This window comes from Oryzias latipes, chromosome 12 (assembly GCF_053564925.1).
Source record: "Oryzias latipes strain Hd-rR chromosome 12, Olatipes_Hd-rR_3.1".
NCBI classification, from domain to species: domain Eukaryota; kingdom Metazoa; phylum Chordata; class Actinopteri; order Beloniformes; family Adrianichthyidae; genus Oryzias; species Oryzias latipes.
The window spans coordinates 9,509,417-9,530,115 of record NC_136248.1 but is presented as its reverse complement, the minus strand read 5'-3'; the positions used below and the strand labels follow the sequence as shown (position 1 = coordinate 9,530,115).

The 20,699-nt window shown below is 38.1% G+C and overlaps 1 protein-coding gene across 1 annotated transcript in view; it reads right to left on the bottom strand.

The window, feature by feature from the left end:
• Positions 1–20,699, bottom strand: part of LOC101174444 (leucine-rich repeat transmembrane neuronal protein 4) — a 239,364-nt gene that overhangs the window by 201,173 nt on the left and 17,492 nt on the right. The window contains exon 2 of the mRNA XM_004075052.4: positions 18,183–19,744. Coding sequence (XP_004075100.2) covers positions 18,183–19,744 — 1,562 coding nt within the window. The remainder of the gene's footprint in view (positions 1–18,182; positions 19,745–20,699) is intronic.

The following is a 20,699-nucleotide window of genomic DNA, read 5'->3' as shown; positions in this document are numbered from 1 at the left end:
AGTGAGGTTCGCCTAACCGGCAGCCTTTTCTGCACTCTTACAGCAGCGTTCTGACCGCACGTCACTGTTAAAATTGAGACACGAGACACGAGTCAGACACGAGGCGAAGCGCTCCGGAACCTCACCCGGAGTTTCTGCTCTATATGTGATCGCGCAACACTCAAATTCTGCGATTTTAACCTCAGAAACTGTGGAAAACGTGTCGAGTCAACTAAAAATGTATTACGGATCAGTGGAATATATTTACTTAAAGTACGCTTTTCTATTTGATCACAATGACAGGTGAGGCCGAGCCTCACTTGCCTCATCTGATTTCACGTCACTGCCTTACAGGGTCACTGGGCTGGTAGAGCCTAACCTGGCTACTGTTGTGCGAAGGCGGACCTCACCCTGGACAGGTCACAAGTCCTTCGCAGGGCACACGATCACACATCCACACACACAGCCATAACTAGAGACAACTAAAGTAAGTAATTGACCTATAAAGCATGTTTTAAGACTAATGGAGGAAGCCACACACGCATGAAAAGAACATGCAAACTCCACAAAGAAAAGGTCCCAGCTGGCATTTGAAGGGGGACCTTCTCACTGTGAGGCAAAAGGGCTAACCACTGCACCACTGTGCAACTCCAGACTGAACCTGCTAGAATGGCCGTTACTGTGACTACACTAACTTCTAACCTTGTTAGGAACAGAGAAAAACAGTCCAACACTGACACATGTTAGCTGCGTTAGTATATTTACAATACCTGTGACCTCCAAACCTTTTCTGCAACATGTAAGAAAAAAAAAACTGATACCACTAAAACAAACTTTACTTTGACTACACTAACACCCAACCCTGTCAGTAACAGGTAAAAAGCATGCAGTCGACACTGCTACACTTTAGTTGTGTTAGGGTATTTTCAACACCCAACGTTGTTCGAAATTAGTAAAAAACAACGGACACTTTGACAGAGCACCGTGCACCTCTTAAAAATCGCTTTGACATGATTGATTATTAGGCGCACTATATAAAAGAATTAAGGCTTTTCAGTGCACTTTATAGTGTGGAGAATATATACTCTAATAACTGCTTTATTAACCAACAAAAAAAATAGAGAATCTACTGACATACTGAAGCAAGAGGATAAAGAAGTGAAATAAACTAAATTTATTAGAGGAAAAATCAAGACCAAAGGCCGTCAAAAGTGAAAAAAGAAAAACTAAAGAGGAGCATCCCTGGAAGATTGAAAGACACCAATATAACATGAAGGATCTGACAAAAGATAAAGCAGACAACTACATATAAAACAAAAGGTTGGTCAAGGTGAGAACATAGAAGTATCGGCAAATGCAGGAAAAATGTGAGACAAGGAAAAAAAAAAAGAAACAGTTTGAGGAGCACCACAATACAGTCCAGGAAACTACAGATACGCTAGACTAACCATGGAACAAGAGCTTAAGAGAGGAAGTATAACAAAACCTAAATTAAATCCAGAGTCTAAAAACCAAGGGCAAATTCAGCAGAGCATGACATACTAGACTTGGCCAACCTTTGCTTTTCCTTGAGTTTTTTACCAAAACAAACCCTCTTACTTACAAACACTTCATCCGATGCACCACGGGGATGATCTTGTCATTCATACTCTGAAACTTTTAGACAGCACTTCCCAGTTCTGTCCACAGAAATGGGAAACCGTTACATTTGCTTCCCTGCTCCACATGCGTGTCAAATCACCAGAATGAAAAAGAAAAGAAAAAACTGTGTGTGGGAGAGGGAAATAAGGTAGGCCTGCTTAAAAGAAAAAGAAAAAAAATTTGCAACAGAAGCAGAAATAGTAGATTTGTTTCACTCTGCATCTCTAACCCTTGGAGCAAACTTGACTTTCTGAGCAAATTAACCACAGCCTGACTAAAACTAACTAAACAGGGCCGATGTAAATGTGCCCAACAAATGTTAAAAACAGAAGTGTTTTGCAAGCAAATACACAAGATGACTGACAAAACTAGCTTATTTCACACTCATTTAGAACCTCACTTTTTGATCTAAAAAAGAAAACAGCAGTTAAAGTGGGTAAAGCAGCTGTTTTACATTGAATTTTCAAAACAAGAAAATGGATGAATAGATGGCATCAGTCTGTTTTTTTTCACATGTTGCATGCAACGATTGGAATTAAAGGTATTGTAAACCTAGCTAACGTGAATCATCTTGTTTTATTGCGTCCATGCCTTGGGGTTATGCTGTTTTGTCGACTCTGTCTCTATAATACTAAAATACTTTTCTGAGAAGATTTGTGAGTGTTTAACCCTTTAACATAGGAGATGTTGCCAGCAACACCTAAATAACAAACGCTCTTTGACATTTCATAACTCCTCAACCTGATTCTGACGCAGAGAAAAGTGTGTTGTCGGCTTTGTGCTTTCCGGCTTCCGTGTGCAAAACTCTGACGTTTACACGTAGCTTTGCACATTTTTTAACCACTATTTTTGGACTGTATGCTCAAAAAATGCAGCTATTGAACACGCAATAACAATCAAGCCGAACTTTGACTAATCAGGATGTTTATTTGGTAGTGACGTACGGATGGCGTCCCTTTTTTATGCACAGAAGTGCCACCTGTTTGAAAATGGAAAATTGATCAATAATAATTGCGGTTTGTGCCCAGACAGATCTATATGTCACCAAGTCTTTCATATATCGGAATACAGCGGTGAAAGAAAACAACCTGGAGCAAGATTCGCGACATTTGAACACCTTTGACATTTCCCTGAGGGGTTTTACAGCCTTAAAACATATACAATCCTATTTGTATTTATTTTTAAAACGCAACCTCAAAATGGGTCTCAGAGAATCAGACATTTGTGGGGGTTGTAATAGTAATACCCAGGATAATTATTTGAATGCACTGTGGTTCTGCACATCGGTCTCACAGTTTTGGCAGACAGTGTGTGTAGATCTGTCAACCCGGTTTGACATCACTATCACAGCTTCTCCCTTTCTGTGTCCTCTGTTTAGTACAGAGGAAAGATAAAAATATTTCATCTTTATTGTCCTTTGCATAGCTAAAAAAACAATTTTAGTTAATTGGAAGCCTCCGCGTGTGGCTGGGGTTGACCTATGCCCCGGCTAGTCAGGGTTGTGCCTGGAGTAGGTAGGGTGCTCGCCTGCGTCTGGGCCCCCGTCGGGGGGGGGGCAATATACTTATGACACTCTTATGCTATGACTGTATTATCGACTGCTCCCCCACCCCCTCTATCTCCCCCATCTTAACCTCTTAACCCCCATCTCTAACATAACACTCTTTCTCTCCTCTTTTTTTCTGTACAGTCCAACAAGCAATGCATATTTACATTCATCATTCATCTTCTAATCCGTTTGTTCCCTTGTTCCCACGAAGGCATGGGACACCCTGGACAGGTCATCAGTCTGTTGCAGGTCCACAATCACTCACCCATGTGCTTTCACAATCACACCTAGGGACAATTTAGAGTAACTAATTAACCTATAAAGCATGTTTTTGGAGATTGGGGGAAAGCCGGAGTCCCCGGGGAAAACTCACGCATGCATGTGGAGAACATGCAAACTTCACACAGAAAGGTCCCCTATTGATGTTCTGTTTCAGGTCCCCCAGCCGGGACTAGAACCGTGGGCCTTCTTGCTGTGAGGCAAGAGCACCAACTACTGCGCATATTAACGCTAACCAGCCCGCATTTTAACATAATTATCATAAATAGAATTTATCCTCAAAAACAGAAGGGGTTTATACAAATATACACTTTGTTTGTCTGAAGATCCATAAACCCCAATTGTATCAGAAAAATGTGTCCAACACAGGAGGCCTTCAGCTCTTATCTGCTTGTTCAGCTGTTGGACAGGACAAGTTAAAACCAACTAAATAAATAAATAAATAATAACATAAATAAATAAAATAAAACGTAACTTGCCTGATAAATTAGGGAGCTATGTGTATTATGTATAGAAATCCATCTTTTTTTGCTAAATTTTAAATGTGAAATTGCAGATTGCATTGTGTTTTCCAGTAGCAGGGCTCAGGTGGGCTTTGCCTTCTTTTTATTATAATCATTTTGTGTGATTATGCCAACATTTGATGAGACGGTCAATGAATGCAGCTCTCATTCCTCGTCCCAAGTAGCCCGGCTTCACGGTGCAATCAATCCCCAACCTATTCATTGTCAGTTTTGTCAATACTTTGCCTTTATTACCCCGTTAATCCAATCAATAAGAGGGGCTGTAATATTTTATTATTAAAGATGGTATCAAATTATATGACATTTGCTACAAGAGCTTTGTCGGGGTCTATAGATGACTTGCGTCATCAGCAAGTGAATTGAGGAGGGATGACTTTGCAAATGATTTAGCTGTTTTTCTCCTCCTTTTCTTTTTTCTAAAGGACATGAGATGCCATTTAGTTTGTGTTTAAATTTCTTGCAAGAAAAACAAGTGGTTGGGACGAACTCTCTGAACATATGTACACATCATATCTTGCAAGACCAGAATACTCAAGTGAAGCCAGGAGAGAAAAAGAGTCATCAATCATTAGCTGTATGAATTTTCCTTCAGCAGAACACAATCTGCATCAGGCTTTTGCACTCAGGCCTTAAGTGAGTGGGATGCTGGAGGTTGTCAGAGACAGGTAATTAAGTAAAAATAACATGTACATGACACGGGGGAGAAAAGGGCTTTAAAAGTAATAGGAAACACAGCGGAATGAATCTTCCCAGAATAGTTTAGCTAGCGAGATGAAGGTTACTTTGTGTGACGGCACGAAAATGATGCAGCACATGCAGACACCCCGCTTTAACGCCTACATCCTGGAGAAAGATCAAACTTCAAAGGCCCCAAAAATTTCATTACATTTTCCCAGAAATGTATTTCAGTCATGGGCATGTGTCAGTTCATGTATATATGTTAAGCACCGTATGTCCAACAAGAAAAAATTTGGTCTGGAATGAAGTAACTGTGGCAACTACACTTAAGTATGCAAGTGAACTTTTCCTGCAAAACCATCAAACTCGATCTGGTTTCTAGGAATCCGACTTTGTCGATGACAGTAGCACAAGCTACGTACACACCGGGCAGGTGACGTGCAATCAATAACGCACATTTAGCCCATGGGGTCCACACTGGATGACATATGAAACAATATATAAAAGACTTGGTGTCATATAACTCCATTTTCATGGGCTTTACATTGATAGTGGCTGCTTGAACGTGTGTTGCTGAGGGCAGCATGAACATAGCTTGAGATTATTTTCCTTTGGAGGTTTATATAAATTAATCAAATTTCTCAATCATTTTAATTAAGTAAAAAATCTTTAGGAATGATCCTGCAGTGTTAATTTATCATAATTGTTTGGATGTTTCAGTTACATTTAACAGCATCATTGTGTGGAAACCTGTGTTGTGGCATCACCTTATACAGCTGCACTCCAGTCAATATCTATCATCAAGCAAACTGTCACGAAATGCTCGCTGTCCGTCAAACTATAAGAACTGACCACAGAATTTAAGGAAATAGCAAATATGGTGTGTGTGGTTTATATCTTACAAAAAAAGAGAAAAAGGAAAGGATTAAGGGAAGATCAGTTTGGGGATTAGGCTGGGGAATCTGCATCATGTTGTTTGAAATTTCTCTAGATTCTAAACCTTCCTCCTGTTTCTCAACTGCTTTATCTCGGTGAGACGTTTTTCATTTTCTCCCAGGGGTTTACCTGGATACCTGTCTCCCTCTGCTTCAGCTAAACTGAACCTATCCTGTTACATAATCAGCACAGATTGACCTAAATGTGGATGGAACCAATAATAGCACAAATTATTCTCAGTTCTGGGAAAACTGCATACTTAATACAATGATCACTCAACACAAGTACACTATTTCTGTACTTTTCTGTAAAGACGAAAACCAAAACACAAACATCAAAACCTGTATCCATTTAACAAACATTATAAAGCAAATTTGACCAAAATCTAGACAGAAGATATGCAAAATGCCCCTAAAAACAAGTGAGTTTATACTGCCTGGAAAAGGGACTTAATGAGAAACAGGTGTGGCAATCAACTAAGACCAGGTGTGAACAATGAGTATTCACCAGAATGGTAAAACAGAGTATGACATACATGCAGATACAGTTTACTACGGTTCAGTCTATTGCTCTGAATAGATTTATCCTTTGCCTGTTTGGTGTTATTCCACAAAATGACAAAAACTAATAATATCCCCCGTGTTCTTTGAAGGATTTCCAGCTCATTTAAGTAGTTCAGTAAAGTCCTACAGCAAAAGCAGAAGATAACAGGTCAAACCTGGCTTGTGTCTAAAGTTCACTTATCCCACATTTGGCTTCATCAACTGAAGATAAACTCTGGGTGAATAAAACTACATTAGATAAGCCAACAGACATAGGTTGCCCCAAGCTGAATTTTTGTGAAGCCCTCTGAACCACAACTGGCCTTCATAATACATGCAAAGCCATAACAAAGTGAGCTCATAATATTTTGGCAAGAAGTTGACCATAAAACACGTCACAGCTCGACTGTTAAACTTTTGGGTACATCTACATGAAACTGCAACTGCAGTTGTATAACTTAGTAGAAAGTTTTAAAGGTTTAGATGTGTTGGATATCTGTGTTTTGCACACAAATTACTTGGTATTTTTAGAAAATCTTTTTCAGAGAATGCAAAATTAATTTTGTTTAGAAGTAAATATTCGAATAAGCAAAATCCAGTAAACTATGGCACAAATTACGAGTGTTGTTTCCTGTGAAAAACTAACCATTTTATATACATAAAAAGGCCTGAAAAATATCTATATTTTGGAAAAGTGATCCTTAAATTCCCTCTCTGATCATCGTTTAAACTCTAAAAGCATTCCCAGGGGGTCTTTTAATTCTAATTATACTTTTTTATCCAAACTAGAAAAAAAAACGTGTTGTTTTTCAGGACATAACTTTCAGCAAAGCAGCAATGGGTCATTAAAAATTTGCCTCAGAGTTGTCGGCTGGAGTAAGCCAGCTCCTACTTCCCATCATCCATCTGTTTATGTGCTGCCCTGCTAGCTTACAGCTCCTCACAACCCCAAGCTAACAAAACCGGTCCACAAAAAATGGCAAGCAATATTGGAGCTATCCAGATCTACAATTTTGAGCCAGACGCCAGCTCAGATAAGAATAATGAAGGTGTACATTAATCTGTTCATCTACAAGTGGATGCATCAGAATGGAGTGGAGCAGGGCATTCGTGGCCCACCCAGTGTACTTTGCCAACAAAGGGTATATAACAAAGTATTGAGTTGAAGATTTGTTATTGACCAGATAGTGATTTTCCAAATCAGACAGCGTAATTGTCTGGATTTTTTTTCCTTTCTCATTTTCTCTCTCATAGTTGAAGTTTGCCTGTGATGAAGGATACATGGCTCTCTTATGTTTTTAAGTGGGAGAATTTGCACAATTGGTGGCTGACTAAATACATTTTTGTTCCACTGTATTTGTCCTCCATCATCAGAAAAATGTCACAAGAACAAAATAAAAACACAAAAAAAAATTTTTTTTATTGGAGTTTACAGCCAAAAATTTTTTTACTTTTGAAAAGTCCTCAAAAAGCCAAAGTAGCCAAAACTAGTTCTGAATCTGGGTTCTACTGGATAAGTGCTTTATGTAAATCTGGAAGCCCTGATATTCTATTAAATATGAAGTGATAATGCTATATACTAGAGATGCAGTATTACCAAATTAGTTCTATATTTAACTAGTAACCAGTGTGAGGGCTTAAGAACTAGTGATCCCAACCTCTGAAGTTTGGCTAAGAAGGGCAAAAAAAATTGTTCTTTTAATGTAAGTATTGAAATTAAGGTCTGAGATCATGATGACACCAACATTTCTGGTTATTTTTTATTCCCTTCAGTTACATTTTAATGTATAATTTTAATTATTAAATCAAATTCTTTTATGTTATTGTGCTGACAATTGTGTTTATTTCTTGTAACATGAATAAAAACATTGGTGCAACGTTTATATTAAGTATACTTTGCCTGATTATATCGCTACAACATAAAAAAGAAAAAAAAAATTGAAATCCAATGAAGTCCTAAAAACTGAATATTTAATAGGTAAAAAATGAATATTGTCACACACACACACACACACACACACACACACACCCACACACATGTGGGTAGGTGGCAATAAAAATCTGCTACTGCAGTCTTTCTTTTCTGTATCTGAGTTTGAGCCTGAGGATCCCTTAAGGTGGTTTAAATCAAAACAAGATTTTTTCAAATTAAATTTGAAACACCTGATAACTGAAGAAAAATCTGTTATGCGGTCTACACCATGAGGGAATAGGTAAAAAAAAAAGGACACTAGTAAATAGTCTCTGAATTAAACAAAAAACTAAAGCAAGATCGCTTCATTTCTGGCTATTTAAAACTAGTCTATTGTGTCTGTGTTAGCTCCAGTTTATGCTCCTACAAGTGGCTACACTAAGTTGTACTTCTTTCCACACCAATATCAGGAACTCTATGTAAGGACCCTTGTAGAGCAGCCCCACTTCATCAGTAGGAAGTGAATTAGGTGGAAGGTAATAAAACAGCTCACAGACCTCTGCATAACCAATGTGCATGACTTTGAAAATTCTCTTTGAAACTGAAAAGAGCAGAAAAAGAGAAAATAACAGTAAAGGCTGAGAAACAAGGTAAGTGAGAACATTAGATTCTAGTGCTAAATATTTAAAATTGGGAATCACTGCAGAAATTAAAAAAAAAGAAAAGATAACAGAAAAAGTGCACCTAGGAAGCTTAGCAGTGGCGATAAACTTGCATTGCTTTGCAAAAGCTCTTTTCCAGGTAATGTAATTGCTGTATTGGTGATCTAACACTCTCATTAAGGATGGATCAAACAGCACTGCAGAAAGCAGCCGCATGGAACCAGAGTGTGAAACAGACAGGATTAGAGGATAAGACAGGCGTGCTCTCATGCACAACGCGTGTCTGAAGACTCCCTCGTGGCTAATTGTAGACTGAAGACAGTAGCACAGAGAACTTTAGTCTCCCCGCTGCATTCAGGATAGCCCATTTGCCCTCGGCCAACCTCCTGATCCATTATATGTTGACTTTTTCTCAAAAACGCACCATTTGACAGCGTGACCTTGAACAAATAACAGACAGCGGGCTGAAGGAGCTGCTTTAACCCTTACGTTTATCTTTGTATTTTTTTAAGAATTAGGCCTGCACAATAAATCGCAAAATTGTCTTTACCTCAATTTCAAGTTGTGCAATATGCATGTTACAAAAGTTGACGAAAATTGCAATAGATGGTAACCTTAAATGTGCAAAAACAAACTAATGGCAGGTTGAAGTATTTAATAAATCAAATAAATCCCTTTATGCTTTTGACAAATTAGATGGACGCCTTCATGTTCTTGACCAATCAGATGGAGCTCTTTTATTTGTTTTGGAGCTCTTTTATGTTAGATGTTTCCCTCCTAAGTAGACGAGGGTCATTTGGAGTATAATTTAAGTTATGTTGACTGTTATTTAAATGAAACTGTTGCAGTGAAATGGAATTGCTTTGGTTGTTCTGCTATTTATTTATATACCGCAAGTTATATGGTCCTTGCAATGTCGATCACTAATATTGCATATGGCGGGTTTTCCTCATATCGTTCAGCCCTAGTTAGGATTATCTTTTAGGACAGAGGCTTTAGTCTGAGTCTTTGACCAAAATAAACATTTAGCAAAAATGCCAACTTGAAACTATGCAACTAAACAAATAAAGATTCTACAGTTTTCTATTTCAAAAAATTACCCTGTATTGAGAAAGAAATGGGCGGAAAAAAATCCTGCTGCAAAGCAACACAAAATAAAAGTCCATTGATGCAATGATTGGAACCATTGTGAGCGTATAAATTTTCCAATCAGCTTGTAAATGTTAGTTAATTGGAAATTGCAATTTAAAAAAAATAAAAGCCATTATATTTTTTATTTTGTATGTTTCTTCATGATAAGCTATTTAAATATAAAGCAAAAAAAAAGCAAAAAATTAGAGATCTATATTTGAATACATTGATCTATTCTATGTCTGCTTTTCAGTAAAGATAGAAATCATTTGAAAATCAAAATCGAATCATTTAAAAATTGAAATATTAGATTAGAATTTTGGAAACATGGGTTAGAAAATGGTAAGCCTAATGGGACACTGGATGGACAATCATGCCTTTGTGACAGCCTACGCGCTGTCCTGCTAGCTTGCAGCCCAACACAACCCAAAGCCAATATTACCGGTCCAAGAAATTGGCAAGCAATATTGGAGCTATCTGTATGTTTTTGTATGTTTTTGACTTATATGTAAATATGTAATATAGTAAGACCCAGGATGTTTCGTCTACCCCGTCCTTTTAAAGACTTTATTTCCTGCTGTTTATCATGTTTATTTATCTTGTTTTTTAATGGAAAAAAAATTATATAAAAACATTACTTTAGTTGAAAAATATTATTAAAGAAACTCAGTTGTATGCATTTTATTGGTTTAAATAAAAATGCCTACCTTTATATTTCTCAAATACACTTCTGACTTTTCTCATGTTTACCATGCAGATGAATAAACCACTTTAACTTTACAAAGGTTTTTTTTTTTTTAAAAATGACTGAACATATTCACTAAAAATTACACATTAAAGTGTGACACATATCATTTTATGTCAAAACGAAGCATGTAGCTGTCCTGCAAGCAAAGCGATGTCGAGAGCTGGCTTCCCCATTACCGTGTCAAAAATAAAAACCCATTTAAAAAAAAGAAAAAGAAAAGATTTGTTGGAAGTAAAATGGTTTGAGTGCCATTTGAGTCAAATTAGATCTGTAAGTATGCTTGTAGATGTCAAGGGATGATGATAAGGTTGCTAGTCACATGGATGTTTTACAAGGTAAAAGGAGTTCATGAAGCAATAGAGCAAAAAAAATAGGAATACATGAATTACCATTCGGTGTTGCCAGGTTACAAGATGAGCCACGAAAAAAGGCAAAAGGCATAAAATGGTTTGATTTATAAAAATTTGACATGAGACACAAAATTGGGTGAAGTTCACCGCACGCATTAGGAGCACAGCCAGTGCTGAACAGATCAAAGGAAGTTAAAAAATCAAATGACAAGGGAGGAAAAAGTCAGCTCCCTGGTTGAAGTGACATAGGAAAGTGAACATTGCACCATTTTCAGGAAACTCTAAAAAGGTTGCCAAACTCTCATTGTGTCAAGTGGACCTGGGAGATGACAATCATGTGAGGAGGTTGCCATGTATTAGGGCACAGAATCCAAATGAAAGAAATGGTAGGAGTGACACAGGAGGAATAAGCGATTCCAGCTCAGGGGGTGAATGGACGGGAGCTGCTTTGTCCTCGAGCTTGAAGAGAAGAAGCGAGGCTGTGAGGTGGGCAGAGTGCAGCTGGTTCTGCCGTGTTTTGTCAGGTGATTTATGTCTATGCGAGAAAACAACATGTAGAAACAAGATCGAAGCACATTCTGAAATGAACCCAAGGCTTTGTGGACTGATAACTGATAGCTCCTGTCTTCCCTCTATACTGTTTTCAGATGAGACAAAAAGTGCAGATACGGCTCAACAGAAACAGGAGTGTTTCATGAAAACAAAGCAGGAAAAACAAAAACTAAAATATAGAAATTATTGTACTGCAAAAGAGGAATTCACAAATTATTGATTGTGATTCATTTTCCGTCAGTTTTGTTACATTTCACGTTTCATAGGTTCAGTTTTAACCCAGTAGGGCAAACTACATCAAATAATTGAAAGAAATTTAATTTATTTAAATCAAGAATTTTTTTATACTCTTTGGTGAAATTTACACCAAAAAAAAAAAAATATATATATATATATATATATATATATATATATATATATATATATATATATATATATATATATATATATATATATATATATATATATATATATATATATAGCAAGTAGAAATTTGAAAAAAACAACAACAAAAGATGAGTGTTTCTCACCACAAAGTTTTTAAAATTAGCAAAACCTCTTCCAGCCAAAGGTTTTTTTGAAATTTAATGAAAGCAGCCATTTTTTAACCCTTGTGCTATCTTAGATGACCCCACCCTTACATTGACGCGTTCTCCCTACCATGACAAAGGAAGATAAAGGTGGAAAGATTTCATGTAATCCATGGACACCAGTGAGGTTCACAAATCATTGAAGAAAAAAGGTTCAGAGCACTGTCTAGGGGGTATAGATGACCCAACTCCCAATGTTAAAGTGCCTAGGATAGCACAAGGGTTACATGAGCAAAAAAATACTCTTTACTGCCTCTTGTGGAATAATGATGAAGTACAGTGAAGAAGACATGGACCAAGTTACAGACAAGGGTTTTTTCAAGGAAAGTTTTTATCATGCTAATGAGATAGTGGTCTCAGAAATGCATTTATAGAATTTAATATGAATGGTTATGTATAGTAAAAAACGTATGAGCCTACATGTCATGCAATTTAGCAGTGTTTTCCCCCTAAATGTTTTTTTTTAAAGTTGTTCAATCAACTTTGAGGACAAGGTAAACTACTCCTCCTATGATATAGAACAGGGGTCGGCAACCTTTACCACTCAAAGAGCCATTTGGATCAGTTTCCCACAGAAATGAAAACACGCAACATCCTTTGGAAAAACCCCTGCTTCCAGTGAATGAGATAATTTTCCCCGTTTTTAAAGTGAGTGAAGAGATGTTCTTTTTTTTGTATCCTCTGTCATTTAATGAGTTCCGATGAGAACTGTTTCCACAGAGGCCACAAAACTAGCAAATATGTCATAATTAACTTGCAGTTATTCTGCTTCTCCAATGGATTTTTGTCAACAAGCAACTTTTTTTTCGCATCTCGATCGGGATGTTTTTGAGAAAAAGCTGTGTGTTTAAAATAATAACAATAATTTATACTTTATTTATCCTACAATGGGGGAAATTCTTCTCCACATTTTGTCCCATCCCCAGGTGGTGGAGCAGTGAGCTGCAGACTAGTCGTACTCTGGGGGGCGACAGATGGCTGGGCAGAGCGGGGATCGATCCGCCGACCCTTACGGTTGTTGGAGTTTTCCTGGAATGTCTTGCCACATTTCATACTTTGTTGTTTGCCAATTCCTCATTGCATATTAATTATACTGGTAAAGTCGTTAAAAGCAAACAAATCTGCCAAAGTGCCATTAATTTAACCCTTGTGCTATCTTAGATGACCCCACCCTTACTTTGACGTGTTCTCCCTACCATGACAAAAGTGGATAAAGGTGGAAAGATTTCATGTAATCCATGGACACCAGTGAAGATCACAAATCATTGAAGAAAAAAGGTTCAGGGCACTGTCTAGTGGGTCTAGATGACCCAACTCCCAATGTTAAAGTGCCTAGGATAGCACAAGGGTTACACATGCTTTTCTCTTCAGGAACTTTAATTTTTCCCAAAATTCTTCATCGTAGTCCTACCTGGGTCGGAACATTGTTGGGATTTCACGCCGACGGGAGTCGTTGCGGTGACGCAGGTCGAATGTCACATAGAACTTTCCTATAATGAAAATGTCTACATTTTGATTTTCTTTTTAAACCTAATACTCACCCCACTAGTTTTTTATTTTTTATTTTTAAAATTATTTTTATGAACCTTTCTATTTTACTGCTGACGACTACAGGGGAGCCGCTCCAGGGATGAGCAGCTCGCCTAGTTCTGGCCCGCGTCTGGTTCTGGTCTGCTCACAAAAATACAACAGCTGGTCGACAAACGACCTGGAGAGGTTCTCCCTGATGAGGCTTTTATTCACTTATCATTCAAACTGATTTAACATGTACTGTCTTTATAGAAAAACTTTCCATCCCATAACAGACTCAGGTCCCCTTTCACAGCGCAGACACGCTGCTCTCTTTCTCCCAACTACCCCTGGCTGCAGTGTGCAGAAGGAGGCGTGGTTAAACATGTTTAACCCCGCCCACTGTATGTTTTTTCTGTCTCTGTATTCCCTGTTTCTTCTCAGTGGACACACCACCCTCCTCGTCCTTAGCGTGTTCGCAGCAAGTCAATGAGCAGATGTCATTCATGGTATAAATAAACCCCGGAAACGATCCCGTTGTTTGAAAAGTAGTAAAGCTGCTCAGAAGTTCATTGCAGTTCTCACAGACAGTCGCAGGCAAATCCGAAAGATTAGTATGAAATAAACGCCCGGCTGTGGATACGACTGAGGAGATGACCGGTGCTTGGGTCTTTAAAAAAAAAGTGAAAAGAGCCTTCTTCCTGGGAACACTTTTTTTTTTACTGTCCCACACTTTCCTACCTTTTTCTCTTAAAGCCTCTCATAATTAGTCAATTCGTGTTTGTGCAGAGCAGAGGGAGGGGGGATATTATCGAAAGCTTGTTACACACGAAGAAGCGCAGCATGAATGGAATATAGAGCCAGGTGCAACAAGAAGATTAGAACAGACAACATCAACACAAATACATTCAAAAATGAGTGACGCTGGAAAAAGAAGCAAAATCCAGAACCACTTCACTTTCATTGATAATACGAAAAGAGAATTTAGAGTATGCAAAAAAAACAATTCCATCTAGAACCGGCTTCAAAAACCAACCTGCAACTGAGAATTAAGAGAGTGTTCTCCTAAACGGAGCAGATCATTGCTGACTGAAAAGATCCAGATCAGCTTCTCAAAGCTGAGACACTTTTTTTGAATACCAACCTTTAACTGTGATGAAAAATCACATACAGTGGGCGTGCGTTGACATGTTTAACTCCGCCCACATTGAGGCGGGCCTCAGTCTGCAGCCGTCCAAACGGTGTAAAAGGCACCACGACAATCTTAGAACATAATAGCTATTTGACAAAACCACATAGAGTTGCAGTGCAAGGATGAAAGAGGCGCAGATTGCCGACCCCTGATCTAGAAAGACTTCTTGGTTAACTGAACCCAGGATCGCTCCTGGTTGTCTGGCTAGCACCTTGGATGGTATTGTGTGAATGTGAGTGAAGTGGACTTGAAACTCAGCGCTCTGGGCCTTGGTTAAGGTAGAACAGTGCCACACCAGTATTCGTCATACACCATTTTACTCCTTCAACTGTTTCAGTCATTTTATCTCTACCCAACCTTGCCTCCTCATCAACTACTCATACACACTAATTGATTTACCTTCTAATCCCACTACCTTCACTACGTTCCTCTACCATTTGACCTCAAAATTCTTTGTACACACTTGTGCTTTTACACACCTGTTCATGCTGTTTTCCTACCAACGCCCACCATCCTTCTGGACGGCCACCTCTTCCAGCTTTTCAGAAAGGGCACTGACACATTCAAGAGACACCATCTCTTCATGATAGAGGTCTCCTATAGCGCCTCCTTACTGCTTAGACATGCCCGTAACACCTAACAGAGAGGTGTTCAAGCGATATTCCCCCCACATGTCCAAACCAGCTGAATTGGTTGCCCGTCAGTGTAAAACACCAGCTCTACTTCGAGCTCTTCTAGGATAATAAGGTTTTGAAGGGAGACTTCAGTCAGTCAACAGCAAAAAAAGCTAATTTCTGCTCCGACTTTATCTTTTATTCACAAATCCTGGTCTTTTTGGTAATATTGGTCACATTGACACTAACTAGAGGTGCAAATCTAGGGGCTCAACCTGTCAATCTCCTCAACCAGCAAATATGAAACTTAACTCATGTTCATGGTGTCAATTAAGGTAGTCCTAATATGTATTGTCCTTTCATATTTTAAAGCACTAAGCTTGTGTAACCTCCATGTCTTACTATTTCTGTCAATGTTCATTACTCCCCTAAATTGGTTAATTTCCCTTTTATTTCTGTTTCCTGTCTAACCATAAATTGTCAGTTATTAAATCTATAACTGCTTATATAATAAACATATTCATGAGAACAATTGAACATTTTGAATAATTCTGACTGCATTTAAAATACAGTAAAAGAAAGTTGTAGTGTAACATTGTCTCATTGTACAAGGCACATCAATTCAAATATCTACACTTCACATGTCATATAGCTTGCTTTAAGATTTATTTTTTTAGCTTAGAAAACACTTTTTTCCAGAAATATTTTTTATGTTTCATGATATTCCTGATTTAAAAGTATTTCATGTAACATCTATGAGACAGACTGAAATGCATCTAATGAATTGTTTTATTCATGTGTCATCTAAAGTGAACATATTACCTCCTACTCAGTGTTACTGTTTTCTCCTGATCCTGATGGAAATACACTTTTATTTTTTATCCCACATTGATATTGTGTCAAATGAAATGAGCAAAACTAAATAAATAAATCAGATGACGTATTATTTCAACTCACTGACCCACATTGTTCAACGTTTAGAGAAAAAACTGGGGGGAAATAGGACCATCAAAAGAGGACTTCAAGGTATTAATGCTGGCTTTTTTTTCTCCCACTTTCTTCTTAATCATAATCAGAGATAATAATGACTGTATTTTGAAAGAAGTTCTCACTGTGAGGGCTTATTTTTCCTGAAAAGATAAATGTCCCATGGCACATCATGGCATGCTGGGTAAAAGCTACAAAACGTGTCAAGAGGAATTAATCTGAAAAGCAAACCATTTGAATGTACGGCCACCTGGTACCACATACAACGGACCATGTTAGATGAAAATTAACTACAGCTCGGTATAAATTCTTTGTTGGAGCTTCATCAGAGATGACCACAGGAAAGTTCTAGTCTAATGCAAAGCAGAGCCGAAAAGTTCAGAATCCCAATCATTACCTCTACAGAGGAAAATAGGACAAACAAGAAACCAAATGCATAACAACAAAATTGAGATAACTATGAATAAATCTAACTTTTTTTCCACTAAATTTCTGAACACAAAAGTAGATTGGAATAAAACTGTTTAAAAGCTATGAAAAAGAAACATATTTTCATGGAAGCTTTTCAAAAACCACATGAAAGACTGAGGGCAAACCTGTCCCAGAAATGAAGGTTTTCACCAGCATCATTACAGACTCTCATATACACAAGAGGGTAGCGAATGGAAGAAAAGACGAGAAGTGGTATTCCCTTGTTGAATGTTCAAACACAATACTCATGCCGTACTCACAAGAAAATCCCTTTCATATTTGCTTTGTGTTTCCAATAATTCACATCTGCACTCTTTCCACACTTTTTTTTCTCTATCCCCATGTTAATTTAGTTTCCGTGTTTAAGAAAAAATATATTTCCAACAAAATGTTTCATTGGTGAATTATTTATCAACCAAGTGGACAAGCAATAACCACATTTGGCAATATCACTGAGGTATAACATTCTAAAATTCTGAGTAGTTGTCTGTCAATTCAGATTGTAGCATGAGGGCTCATCTCACAAATCTATGACCATATAGGTATTGCCATGGTGACCAGCTATTTTGGTAAGTTGCAAAAACAGTCGTGCACATGGTGAGCATATATTTCAAAGGGGCTGTCACTTAATCTTTCATTACAACTAAGGTGGTTTTCTTGGGCATGATATGAAGATGTTCAATCAGTGTCAAACTTCCTTCAGGAGACATGATTTGGAGTGCTTGGCACTTTGCCTTTGATATCATCTCTATATAAACAGTTGAGTCTAAAGATTTTCTTCATGAGGCTATTGCAGCAATATTAATGCACCTCTGACAAACTTGGAGTCACCGAAATGACATCTGGTATCATGGTCATTACCTTAAAAACGGTTTTGTCACTATAAACATTCATATAAAGTCGTTTAATTTATGCAACTTGCTATTTAAAAAAAAACTATTAAATCAAAACCTGTAAAAATCTTTGTTCTGTTAACTACAATGCAGATCACAATGGCTATGCTAGAAAAAAATAAATAAATTAACTTGATTTAACCTGAAATTCTTTCCAGTAATTATGCAAACAGACAAAATTAACTCTCAAGGGTAATTACCGGTAGGCTTCAGGCAAATACAGAAGAAAAAAACATGGAAGAAGAATAGAAGCTTTCTTTTTCCAAAAATAGTAAGCTTAAAAGAATATTTGTTTTGTCTTCCAGATATACAACTTCGGCTTACGCTATTAGATGTAAAAAGCCAATCTAATGACCATTTTTTAATCATACCACAAAGCATGAAGTATTTCTGGGAAGCTTACTGGTTTAACTTTTTATTTCATTGGGTGATATTTTTCTTACCTCACATTCCCGGGAGCCTGAGATGGTGTATGTGCATTGACTGGTTCCATTGACAAGCACATCCATAGCCTCAGAATTGGTGGGCTTGTAGTCCACATAGTACTCCTGCAGGGGAGAGCTGAGGGTGCGCTCTTGCTCTCTGGGTTTCTTGCGGCGCTTGCGAGCTGCTGCTGAGTGCTCCTGCAGCTGCTTTACGCTGCTCGGATAGCGCTTCCAGGAAACATAGATCACCAGCAGGATCATTGCAACAGATAGGAACAGGGCAACACTTCCAGCCACAATCTTATGAAAAGACACAGGCTCCAAGTCTTGTTCTGCAGGTGGTGCAACAGGTGGGGTAACTGCTGATGACGTTGGACCCCGAAGAGATCCCTCTGCTCTTTTTCCAGCGTTTGTTGGTAAAGCCAAAATGTCTGGGCGGGGATCTGTCTGTACTGGGATGCTGGATGGTTTAGGTGGAGTACTCCCTGTAAGGGTTGTCACTTGGCTTGACTGACAAACGCCAAAAGCTTCAACAGCATCGATCACTTTTTCACCCTGGGCTTTCTTCGGAGAGGCACAAATCATGGTAGTCTCCTTTGCCCCTCTAAAGTTTCGCAGCCATGCCACCAAAGGACAAATGACAGAGCCACAGTCCCATACATTTCCAGCTAAGCTTATCATAGTCAAAGAGATCCAAGCATCCACCACCTCCTTAGAAACATTGGTTAGCTTGTTGGCGTCCAGGTTGAGGGTCTGCAGGTTGGGAAAGCACTGGTAAACTTCAGCATCTAATTCTGTCAATTCATTTCCTGACAGATCTAGTTTCTGAATTGAGGCCCAGGTCCAAGTCAGACCCTGGCTCATTGTACGGATGCGGTTCCACTGCAGGTAAAGAGCCCTCAGATTATAGAGCCGAGGAAAGTGAGAGAAATTGATCTTTGAGAATTGATTATGCTCCAGATGCAGCTCTGTGAGTTTGACCAGGCCTGAAAAAGCATTCCGGCTGATACTGCGGAGACGGTTATAACCCAGATCTAGGAATTCAAGGTTTCTGCAATCTTGGAACAGACGCATTGGAATACCTTTCAGAGAATTTGAACGTATGTGAAGACTCATGAGTTTTCGTAAGCCCTGAAACTGCCCAGGCTGCAAGGCTTGCAGTTTATTATAAGACAAGTCCAGATTGCGCAAGTTGGGTACAGGGTGGAATGTGGTGTTGTGAAGTGATGTGATCTTGTTGGAACTCAGGATCAGTTCTTTAAGCCTCCGGATACCTTGGAAGGCCATTCCATCCACAGAGGCAATGTAGTTATGATCCAAATACAACCAAATGAGGTGATTGAGGCCAACAAACTGGCCTGCGCGCAGACTGGAGAGGCTGTTGTACCGTAGAGACAAGCCTTCACAGCCTCCTGAAAGGTTCTTGGGAACATCACGAAAGGCGCTTGACTCACAGTAGACAATTTTTCCATCACAGCGACAACTCTTGGGGCACTGACGCTCACTCAATGACGGATTTGCTGCCAACCACACTTGCATCAAGAGCTGGATCACTAACCAGCGACGGCGTAGAGCTGAGCCTAAAGGAAGTGGGAGAAAGAATAGATGTTTAATTAATTATTGCTTCTTTTGAAAAAAACAAGTAAGTCACTAAAAAGTAAGGAAAATCGTTGTATTCAACACAAAGTACAAGTCGACTTTCTTTTATACAGATGAGGTGAGGGGATATGGACAATTTCGTAAAAACTCCAAGATGATTTATCACCCAAGAAGGAAAGCCTTATTCTCTTGACAGCATTGGTTACAAGTTTTTAAAAAAAGTCCTGAGACAACCATCACATTTCTGCGATTTTGCATTTGGATAGTCTGTTTTTATGTCTGTATATCCTTGCTGAGAAAAGACCAAAAAAAAAAAAAACTGCTTAGAGTCATAATTCAGTTTTTTTTTTTTTTTTTACATGGTCTGTGCTTAAAAAAAGGGATGAAAAACTAAAAAACAAATAAATCAGACACATTTTAGAAAAATATTGAGCATGCATTACAAATGACAATTTTTTAAAGAAACAAAACATTTATAATTATTTTTCTGTCACTATATTTGTCACAAATAACCAAAACATGAAAAAATAGATTTTGGTTAAAAATGTTGCTGTGGAACCTCAGTTTATTCATTTGGGATTTACACTACTTTTGCGATATACATTTTTATTTTTACTTTTACTTTTAACCGTATTTTCTTTGCTTTTTACAGGTTCTTAAATCATATACCAGCAAATTTACTTTAAAAATTAATTGATCCGAGGGATTTTCTTGCATGAAATACTCGTGATAATATGCGATTTGCAATATTAGAGATATTGTGATGAGGATTTAGCTTGCCAAACATGAACAAATAGCAAAACAACTAAATACATCATTTCCATGTCACTGCAACAGTTTAATTTAAACAAGAGTCAACATAACTTAAATTACACTCCAAATGACCTTTGTCTACATGGTAGGCAAGCATCTAACATAAAAGGGCTCCATCCAACA